Here is an 11,897-nt window from a genome sequence, read left to right as displayed (position 1 = left end):
TTGCATCCCTCTAATGGCTAACGGTAGCATAGTGCCTAAGGCACTTAACTGCTAACCAGAAGGCTGGCGGTTCAAACCCACCAGCCACTCCTCCTCGGAAAGAAGGTTGGGCAATCCTACTTCCGTAGTGATACTGCCTCGGAAACCCAAGGAGGGGTCGCTATGAGTTGGGGCCGACTCGACGGCAAATAACAACAACGACAACAGTGGATAGATATTTTCAGGTCAATAGAAGATATTTGCCAGAAAGGTTCTTGGCTACCCTTATTTCACATGTTGGCTCGCTGCTTTTATTACAAATCCAGTTCTTTGCCAACTCAAAAAAAGCAAACTCACTGCCATTGAGTTGATTGGACTCATAGTGGCCCCTCCTTAGGTTTCCGAGGCAGTATCTCTAGATCGCTCAATCTTCCTTCCGAGGAGTTATTGGTGGCTTTGAACTGCCAGCCTTCTGGTTAGCAGTATTTAATTTTCTGAGCCTCTGCTAGATATGACAAAGAAATACATGGTGCAATAAAGACTTGTTTCTATTTTCTATTCTCTGATAAGCTTCTATCCTACATGGCTGTCATAAAAGGAAAACAGGAAGGGCAGGGGATGAAACTAAAAGGCAAAGGAAAGAAGAAGAGCTGCTTTTCTTGTGTTGGTTTTCTAATTTCATTGGTATTAAATTTTGATTAAAATTTTCCGGAGTAGTTCCACATGCTCCCTTTAAAAAAAAAAAAATTCATGAGAGAGGACTTTCCTTGTCTACTTCTTTAAAACAAAATGTTCTCTACTATTTAAGTTCCCATTATAGCATGGTCAGCTATTTTTTTATTTTTCAGTGTTCTGGTTAACAGTCTAGTTTGTTTTCCTTACCCTAACTGCTTCAGTCTTTTTTAAATTTATTAATTTTGTTTTTAATATTTTACTTTATAATGTAATAGAAATGTATGATTAGTAATATGTATTTATTCCTAATATGGAATCAAAAGCAGTTTTAAAATCACAATTATCTACAGTCTATCTTTCAGGTACTAATGGAGTCCTATATCTAAATCCGCAGAATGATATGTTCTAAGGCTCTGATCTTCTCTTTATGTTGTTGTTGTTATGTGCCATCGAGTTGGACCCAACTCATAGCGACCCTTCCTTGGGTTGCCGAGGCAGTATCACTATGGAAGTAGATTGCCCAACCTTCCTTCTGAGGAGTGGTAGGTGGGTTTGAACCGCCAGCCTTTTGGTTAGCAGTCAAGTGCCTTAGGCACTATGCTACCAGGCTCTGATCTTCTCTTTATAGATAACATTAAATCAATACTTGCTTACAACAATCAATTTTAGTAGTTTCATTTTAATATTGCTATCCATCTGAAAAGGAGTTCTGGTAGCATAGTGCCTAAGGCACTTGACCACTAACCAGAAGGCTGGCGGTTCAAACCCACCAGCCACTCTTCGGAAGGAAGGTTGGGCAATCTACTTCTGTAGTGATACTGTCTTGGCAACCCAAGGAGGGGTCTCTATGAGTCGGGGCTGACTCAACGGCACATAACGACAACAACAATCCATCTGAAAATAGCACAAATATGCCTAATCAGGATATTTTTCAAAACAAGAAACTATTTTTAAGGCCTTACAGATTACGATAAGTTTTAAGTGCCCAGGTTTAAAAAGGCATATCACAAACCTTAACATAACATCCAATTTTCATGTACGAATTGTTTCTCCAAGATAATAATACTGTACTATGTAGTTGTCCGAAAAATTCAAGGGCTTTTTAAAGAAGAGTTTCCCTGTGGATTTGGTGGTTGAACAAATGTTCATGAAGAATCATACATCTCACTGACCAGAAATTTCATTTCTTTTGAGAAGCTATTCTGAGTTTTTCAAACTCTTTCTGCAGGTTGCTGGTTTAGCTTATGGTCTATGCAGAGTATACTTGCATGCCCACGGGCTTTGAAAGGACTGGGATATAGAAGTCAGTCACATGTTACACTGATAGACCATTCAGCACATCACCACTGGAAGTCAGGATATTTTCTCTCCCATTCACTCTATGAGATTTCCCATCTTATCCTGTGTGATAATACAAAGTGCTGGACATCAGAGTACAGTGTTAGGACCACTTACTTGAGTGTAGTGAGCTCTGTAAGAGATGGCTGAGTAGCCTTGAGATAGCTTTCTCTTCGTGCAGCAACTTTAGGGGAAGGCTTGGGACTTGAGTCTGAGTCGCCACTGTCTTCATCCCCCATGGCCTTGATATAGCTGCCACTTCGCATTCTTCGGCATGGAATTTCATCATCTTTACCTCGGGGAGTGTACCCTGACCATTCGTCTTGAGGAACCTATTCAGATATAAAACATGTAATAATTATTTTTTTAAAGAAAATCTTACATGCTTTTTCTTTCTTTCATTTTTCTTTTTTGCTATAACCCTGCATATGGGCAGTATAAATGATTATAGAAAACTTTAGATATTAAATTCTCAAGAATAGTGTTTTACTATCATGGGTTTGAAAATATTTTGTGTACACACTATTCCATGTTCAATTTTTAAAACAAACTGTGTAGGGAAAGCTGAAACCATTTGCTTCTGATTCATTTATATCTCATTTTTCTCACACTGATGATAGTTAAGTCAGGCAGAAATATGTCATTGGAAAGGAGAGCAGTTTTACTTGAGATTTTCAATTATCTGTGCTCAATCTCCATTTAAAATTCAAGAATGCTTCCTGTGTTATCTATGCCTTCCCTGAACCTTTCATCTCTGACATCTTGTATCCAGTTTCTCATCTTCCTAAACCAGTGGTCTATACCAACTGCATTCACTTCCCAATTACCTATTCTCTCAATTCCTCTTAATTTAGATTCAGCCCCTGTAAACCTACGGAAAGCACTCTTTAGAGGTTTTCAGTGATCTCTTCATGAAAACTAATAGCATTTTAAAAAATCTTTATTTTTCTTGGCCTCTACTTACATACAGCCACACATGCCACCTCTTAAAAATTTCTCCTCTTTTGGCTTTCTTGTTACTCTACCTACTTGGTACATATATCTACTGTGGTTGTTAGTTGCTGTAGAGTCATTTCTGATGCATGGCGACCTCACTGTCTGCAGAGTAGAACTGCTCCATAGAGTTTTGAAGGGTATGACCTTTCAGAAGCAGAATGTCAGGCTTGCCTTCCAAAGTGGCTTCAAACTGCCAACTAATTGGCTTGTAGTTGAGTGTTTAACCATTTGCATCATCTAGGAACTTCTTATATGAATTGTTATTTTACTGCATCCTACTATACATCTCTAACTGTGGGAACTACTCAAGATAATGCTCTCAGTACCCCACTCTCTTCTCTTTCTACATTTCCTTCAGGTTCAGGAGGCATTACAGTTTGTATTAGACTCCATGACTTTCTCTCCAGTTCTTAGATTTTTCCACTCCAACACAAACTCAGTCCAAGTTCTTATCCCTCCTCCATTTTGGTAAAATAGATACATAATAACCACTCTTTTTATCCATCAAGAAATAACTAACAGTTGGCAGTGCACAGAACACTGAACAAAGCTTAATTAAGAGAGACAAAGGAAAAGGCTGGTTCCTGTCCTCAAGGTGCTTATAATATAGATGAAAAGACAAAGCATAAATAAATTTGGGAATAGTTCCAAGTCAACATGTTAGTTAAGTTTAAGATGTGATGTCATGAATGTAATAGAGGCATTGCCAGATTACAAGCGAGATCTGTTTCTAAGTGTGTCTTTAAGTTGAATTTGTAGGTATAGTGGAATAGTACATACAGTTTTTATTTAGTCTTACTCTAGTGCAAGAAAAGGCTCATAATCTTTTCAGTGATTTAAAACCTGCACATGTAGCAAGTGAAGGTAATGGTGATGAAGAAGTTGTTTTGGGTTGGGGTTGGTTCAATTGTTTCAAAGTGAGGGCAGATTTACATAACATTAAAGGGCAAGTATGAGTTGTTGTTAAGTGGGACATTCATAACTCAGGGACTTATTGTGTGTCCTGAAGAGATACTAGAATTGGGATGTTTTTTGAGTAATGTTGTTGGAGAAGGAATATGCTGGAAGAGCTGCCTGTAACTGGCCAGATTTACAGTGAAAAATTAAAAAGATATTTACTGTGTTGACATTAATTATTTATTGATTATTCATTAAAATATGACAGTATTTCACTTATTAATACTTAACTCTACTAAATAATTAGCTTATATGACCTCATTTTATCAACACAACAATCGTGTGAGGTAAGCATTTTTCCTATATATCTCAGATGAGAAGCAGGAGCTCAGAGAGCTTAAATAACTTGCCAATGAACACACAGCTAGTAAATGACAGTGCTGAGATTCAAAGCATTTCAGTTTAACTCCAAACATCAGAATTTAATTAACCTAAATTTTATGATTAATAATATATGGATTTTAAGTCTGAAGTATTAATAAAATTGTTTGCAATGGCATATCCACATATTAAACACAGATTTGTAAATGTCATAGTTCCTGGGAAGTGAAAATAGATGTCCCACTAAGAAAGCACTGTCTTTCTCAAATTATATTGATGAGATACCACTTTACATGAACCTGAGAACAGTGGTTTAGAGGTTTAATGGCTGAAAAGTATGAGTAAATTTTGAACAAGCTTCACTGTATAGCAAATTCTGTTTATTTCAACACATTCTGGCATCACGCTTGCTGTGTGCTATAGGTACTGCTCTAAGTGCTTCATAAATATTAACTCATTTGACTCAAACAGCTGAGGGTAGTAGTATTATTATCCCCATTTCACAAATGAGAAAACTGAGGTTACGCAGCTCGCCTAAAGTCACAGCTGCTAAGGGGCAGAGGCTGAGTTTGACTTGGCAGCTCCTGAGGCTTGCTGCCAACCACTATTTGATTCTGCTTCGCCTTCTAGGCTATGCATCATGGCACCTACAAGCTGAACATGTTGCCTTTGTAATCCATCACAAATTATCTTCTTGTATTTTGTCCATTATGTTAGTAACAATGTGGAGGTTTTACTGTTTCAGATTTAAAAAAAAAAAATCAAAATCACAACAGCAATAAAGGAGATTTCTTCAGGAAATTTTAAATGTTGAGTACAATCCTATTTTCCTAAAATTGGTAGGTGGCTTACTGCATAGATATGATCATGTTCAGAGCCTCATTATTGGCTTAGCAATTCCATTCACTTGGTACAGCTGAGGGTCAGAGATGGCACACATATCCCTTGTCATCTCCCAGGACTGATGCGTAGCTCATAAGCCCTGCAACTCTGGATACGTCAGGAACATAACCACACACATTTAAAAATCGCTTATGAAACTAAACATAATGAATTTCTATTTAGCTGGTTTTTCTGAAGTTAGTTTACAGATGAAACCTGGGCTTGTATTAAAAGCAGGCTGTAACTGTTGCTAAGGGAACCATCTGAGAGGTATACTGTATCTGAGAGGTATACTGTATACTCCCCAATTAAAGATAAATTTCAAATGATAGCAGTTAAGATGTTGTATGGAAGGAGTGATTTCCATTAGAATGGAATTTGAAAAATAATTCATTATTCATACACCTAGAGGTAACTTGGAAGCTCTGGTAACTTAGTGCCTAAGGCACTTGACTGCTAACCAGATGGCTGGTGGTTCAAACCCATCAGCCACTCCTCAGAAGGAAGGTTGGGTAATCTACTTCTGTAGTGGTACTGCCTCGGAAACCCAAGGAGGGGTCGCTATGAGTTGGGTCCAACTCGACCGCACATAACAACAACAACAACAGAGGTAGCTTGCAACAAGACTACATATAACATGATTTATAAATCAATTCTAAGAAAAATGTAAAGAACCAGAAAATCAAGATCTTGGAGAAGAAAAACTGCTGTTGAACTGTAAGGCCCAGTAAACTTTCTATAATTGAGCGCAGTTTTTATTCTGAGTTTCTTAAAATCTAAAGCAGAAAGACATTGCTCAGGTATATAATTTTCTGAGAAAGCGTACCATTTTGTAAGGGACCCAAAGAATGCCCTTTGATTGGAAAGAGGGGATAACTGTGTGGCTGTAGCTGTTACTAGGAGCTAATCAAAGATTGCTGTCTTTGTCTTCATTTGTACAGAGAGGAAAGATTTAGGGAAAACCAAAGGAGAGGTTCACCTTGCATCTATTTGAGAAAGCCTTCTCTGTTGCTAGTCACAGAGGCTGATGGGATTGAAGGCTTTGGTAGGAAAGGGGAGTGGGAACACATAGGAAAGGAGCCCGGTCCTGTGCAGGCCAGCCAGCCTGATGCCCTGCTTGTCTGAACTAGCCTAGGAGGTGGTTGGACCCAACAAATGTTAAAAAAAAATAATAACAAATGCAATCAAATAAATATTTATGGATTACAGAAAATGAGGATTATTTGCTTTTTAATGCCATGTTTTGTTGCTCCAATAGTGAGCTTTATTTTTGATAAAACAAAATGAGGGTTAGTGTGTTTTTTTTCTATTTCAGCTATAGCCAGTCTATAACTTATACATAACATATATAACCATATGTCATCATGCATAAGTACCAAAGACTGACCCTTGAGAAAGGAACTGCCATAACCATTGGTTTCCTCTTCTTATTCTAGGATGAAGGTATTTTCTTCATGAAAACAGTATCATGGGCACTATGATGGGCTTTTCTAATGAAAACAATAGTCTATTCAGTCACCAACCAGGACAACAAAACATTATAATTTCTCTTTAAGTGTCCTTCTCTCCTCCACTTTTTCCTTTACTTCTGCAAGTATTTTTTGACTGATTATTTTCTAGCCATGGTATGGATGCCAGGTATATAGAGCAGTGCACAGTACAAACTGTACCTCTTACCATGGGCTCAACTCTAGAAGAAAACAGGAGAAAAAAAAAATAATAAAAAGCAGATAGAATGAATTTGCCAGTAAGTGAATAGATAATTTCAGAAAGCATATTCTATGAAGAAAATAAAACAGGGTGATGTGACAGAGAGGAGTGGTAGAGTGGGGCTAATTTCACTGTTTCTCTGAGAAGCTTTCTTGATTACATCATATCTGAGAGGAGATCTGAGTGACCAAGGATGTAGCCTTAGGAAGATCTGAGAGAAGAGCTTGCAAACAGAAGCATCAGCCAGTGCAAAGGCCATGGAGTAAGAATTAGCTTGGTATAATCAAAACATGGAAAAAATGCCAGCATGTGGAAAGTACTGAGCAAGACACACTGCTCTTGAGTCAGATCCGACTCATAGAAACCCCTCCTTGGGTTTCTGAGGTGGTAGCACTATGGAAGTAGGTTGCCCAACCCTCTTTTCAAGGAGTGGCTGGTGGGTTTGAACAGCCAGTCTTCTGGTTAGCTGTCAAATGCCGTAGGCACTATGCCAAAGGCTAGAGAGGGATAGAGGCCAGATCACATAGAATTTCAGAGGCCCATCTCAAGTCCTCCTTTAATGCTGAACTCAGGTCTCCTAAAATCAACCAAACCAAACCAGCTACTATTGAGTTGATTCTGAGTCATAGCGACCACCATTGGGTTTCTGAGGAGGTAAATCTTTACGGAAGTGGATTGCTGTGTCTTCTTTTCATGGAGTGACTAGTGGATTTGAATTGCCAACCTTCTGGTTGGCAGATCTTTTAAAGCTCCTTTCAATTGTTTCAGCCTAAACTGTTCTACTTTTCCAAAATCTATAGCATGTATCATCATCTACATAAGGGCTGACTATAGCTTGAAGCTTCAAGCCAACTATAGCTGGAAGACTAAATCTAGCCCCCTTTTTATTTTTGTAAATAAGGTTTTATTGGCACACAACCATTACCTTTTTTTTTTTTTTTTTGCCTGTTGCCTGTAGCTGGTTTTCAGCTATAGGGGAAGAGATTTGTAGTTTTGACAGAGACTTAGGGTCCACAGGAACAGTTTGCCAATCACTGATCCATGACCATGCTGAGTGCTTATTTGCACAATAATAAGGTGGTATTTTATAGACACAACTTGTTTTAGGTGCCTTGGTTTTACTTATCTCTGCTTTGTAAGCTTGATGAAATTGGGGAGGGAATAGTGTGTGGCATGGTGGGTAAAGCGTTTGGCTGCTAACAAGAAGATTGGTGTTCAAACCCAACAGCTGCTTTGAGGGAGGACGATGGGACAATCTACTTCCTTAAAAATTAACAGCCTTGGAAACCCTATGGGCATTGCTATGAGTTGGAATCAACTTGATAGCAGTGAGGTTTTGTTTTTTTTTTTTTAAATATTACCAAAGAGTTAGAAGCATGGGCTCTGCCACTAGACTGCCTTGGCTTGAATCCCTCTGGTGCCAGTTACTAGTTACATTCTTGGACAAGTTAATTAAATTTCTGTGCCTCAGTTTCCTTGTCTGTTTCACTTTATAGAGTTCTGTGTGAATTAAATGAGGTAATGTGCATAAAATAAACAAGAAGTGCTCAATACATGTCTGTTTACATGTGTTCTTCATGACTTGCAGACCATTACGGAATACAAAAATACTCTCTAACGATTTTAAAGCTGGAGTCCCCATCAGGATGCAGGATATAGGTTTCCACTCCAGTGGCTCTCCATCTCCTGTTCTGGAGGACTGAACTGCTGAGCTGCAGTCCTGGGGCCATATGGCTTCCTTTTGTTTCACCAAGCAGAAATCTTACAGGAAGAAATTTCCACGGAAGCTATTTTGTAGAAGATTCATTTTAGAAAGTTTGACCCTAGGCATATGCACTCCAGATGTATGAGGACTCTAAAGCCTGTGGCTGGGGTTAAGGGCATGTGTTGCATGAACACTCTACTCCATCCAGCTCTCAGTCATAGAGGTGGGAAAGAGGCAGGTAGGGAAGGTGAAGGGCAGCAAGCCTTTATTTATCTCTGATTTCTTGGGCCTAGTACAATTCCAGAAATATAATAGGTTTCCAGGCAAGCATGCCACAGACAGAAGGAATGAATGAATACATGCCTTTGGATAAGTCACTGTACATCTTTGATTCAGTTTTTCTATCTGTAAAGTGGGGATAATAATACATATGTAATGAATAGGGATGTGTGGCAAAATAGATTGTGAACTTCAAAACACTATGAAATCTGGGAATGATTAGAAGCCTATCTCTTCATGGATACTATTTAAACATGTTGTTGTTGGGTGCCATCAAGTAGGTTCTAACTCATAGTGACCCAATGTACAACTGAATGAAACACTGCCCAGTCCAGTCCTGTGCCATCCTCATATTTGTTGCTTTGTTGGAGCCCATTGTTTCAGGTATTGTGTCAGTCCATCTTATTGAGGATCTTCCTCTTTTTCACGGACTCGCTACCTTTCCAAGGATGAGGAAATGGTCCTCCTGACAACATGTGCAAAGTATGTGAGACAAAATCTCCCCATCCTTTCTTCTAAGGAATATTTTGGCTGTACTTCTTCTAAGACAGATTTGTTCATTCCTCTGGCAGCCCATGGTATATTCAATATTCTTTGCCAACATTATTATTCAAAAGCATCAATTCTTTTCCTTTTAAGTATGGAGCACCAAAAATATCTTGAGGATTAAAAAGCAGCAGCATTTTAGGGAACATTCTTCTATTGGTTAAAGGAGATATTCTAGAATGAGAATATAATGTAAATGGAATATGTACGTAATTATAAATAAAAATATTAAAGTTTTTGCATGTATGCATACACTTCCTCCATGGGAAGAAATATGGCTCTCCTACATTGGCCTATGGGCAAAAAAGATAAACAACTCTGTTCTAGGACCTTTGAAAGTGTACTATTTTTGTATTGCTGCTATTTTTTGCTTTTGTTTTCCCCTCTAGGTATTTCCAGACTCATTTGAAAGAGGAGCACAGTAGCTCTGGGAGGTCTGTGAGCTAAAGGAATACAGAATAAGTCCCTCAGTAGACAATGTTTTAATCTATAGTTAACTGCCTGGAACTGAATGAAATGTAAATAAAACACATAAAAATTTGTGTCATGCAGCTAAAACAGTGTTTTAGGGAAATGTATAGCTGCACATGCCTAAATTAGAATATAAGAAAGGAGGAAAATAAATGACTTAATAAATGATTAAACTACTCCTCCCAGCTGTGTCACCTTCTGTGTGTCTACAACCCTTCTGAACATGAGTTTTCTTATTTAACCAAAAAGGATATCTTATTAAACTTATATTTTAAATGGCTAAATGCAACTAACAAAAAGTATAATCATATCTTATTACTGACTTTAGAAGAAAATTGGACTGAACAAGACTAGGCTTTCTTAGCTACAGAAGCAGTATCTTCATATGAAAACAGGATATTCTATTGCTCTCTTCCACCATTTGTCTGTCAATTTGCTTTACTGTGGTGGCTTGTGTGTTGCTGTGAGTCTGGAGGCTATGCCACATCTAGTTCAAATACCAGTAGGGTCACCCATGGTGGACAGGTTTCAGCGGAGCTTCCAGACTAAGACAGGTTTGGAAGAAGGAAGGGGCCATCTAGTTGTCAAAGAATTGGCCAGTGAAAACCTTATGAACAACAGTGAAACACTGCCTGATATATTACTGGAAAACTTTATGAATAGCCCTGAAACATTGGCTGATATAGTGCCAGATGATGAGCCCCTCAGGTCGGAAGGCACTGAAAATCAGCTGGAGAAGAGCTGCCTCCTCAGAGGAGAGTAGACCTTGATGATGTGGATGGGACCTCCATTTGCTAATGTGGCATGACTCAAAATGAGAAGAAACAGCAGCAAACATCCATTAAAGATTAGAACATGGAATGCATGAAGTATGAATCTAGGAAAATTGGAAGTTGTCAAATAAGAAATGGAGCTCATAAAAACCGATATCCTAGGCATTAGTGAGCTGAAATGGACTGGTTTTGCCCATTTTGGATCAGACAACCTTGTGATCTACTATGCCGAGAATGACAAATTCAAAATGAATGGTGTGGCATTCATTGTCACAAATAATGTTTCAAGCTCTGTCCTAAAGTACAATGCTATGAGTGATAGGATAATATCCATATGCCTATAAGGAAGACCACTTCATACTATTATTATTCAAATTTACACACAACCACCAAAGCCAACGATGAGGAAATTGAAGATTTTTTTTTTTTTTTAACCAACTTCTGCAGTCTGAAATTGACAGAATGTGCAATCAAGATGTTGATTATTAACTGGTGATTGGAATTCAAAAGTTGGAAACAAAGGAGAATCACCAGTAGTTGGAAAATGTGGCCTTGGTGATAGAAATGACACTGCAGATTGCATGACAGAATTTTGCAAGACCAACAACTTATTCATTGCAAATACCTGTTTTCAACAACACAAACAGCAGCTGTACAGTTGGACTTCACCAGATGGAACACACAGGAATCAAATCGACTACATCTGTGGAAAGAGGCAATGGAGAAACTAAAAATCTATAGCCAAAACAAAAAACATAGCCAAAACAAGATCAGGAGCTGACTGTGGAACAGACCGCAACTGCTCATATACAAGTTCAAGTTGAAGCTGAAGACAAGTAAAAAAGCCCATGAGAGCCAAAATATGACCTTGATTATATCCCTCTTGATTTAGAGATCATTAAAGAATAGATTTGATGCACTGCACATCAATGACTGAAAACCAGATGAATTTTAGGATGAGATCGAGAACATATCTATGAAGAAAGCAAAAGGTCATTAAAAAGACAGCAAAGGAAGAAAAAAACAAAATGGATATCAGAAGAGACTCTGGAACTTAGAGAGTAGCTAAAGCAAATGGAAGAAATGACAAGATAAAAGAGCTGAACAGAAGATTTCAAAGAGCAGCTCAAGAAGTGTGGTGTAGTAAATTACTTAGTGTGGCTTTTCTACCTATAAGTTTTTGTAAACTCCAAGGTGGGATTTTCTATGATCAACTGAGGAGCTCCTGATTGCTGAAGCTACCCACTTGGGTTATTTCTGTTGGG

At 38.3% G+C, this 11,897-nt stretch overlaps 1 protein-coding gene across 1 annotated transcript in view; it reads right to left on the bottom strand.

The window, feature by feature from the left end:
- DLGAP1 (DLG associated protein 1) overlaps nucleotides 1–11,897 on the bottom strand; it is a 526,653-nt gene that overhangs the window by 427,293 nt on the left and 87,463 nt on the right. The window contains exon 2 of the mRNA XM_007935401.1: nucleotides 2,110–2,324. Within this exon, the coding sequence (XP_007933592.1) occupies nucleotides 2,110–2,324 (215 nt within the window). The remainder of the gene's footprint in view (nucleotides 1–2,109; nucleotides 2,325–11,897) is intronic.

Source organism: Orycteropus afer, unplaced genomic scaffold (assembly GCF_000298275.1).
Source record: "Orycteropus afer afer isolate SDZICR_OR568_19922 unplaced genomic scaffold, OryAfe1.0 scaffold00028, whole genome shotgun sequence".
Taxonomy (NCBI): domain Eukaryota; kingdom Metazoa; phylum Chordata; class Mammalia; order Tubulidentata; family Orycteropodidae; genus Orycteropus; species Orycteropus afer.
This window is presented reverse-complemented; position numbering and strand designations above follow the sequence as displayed.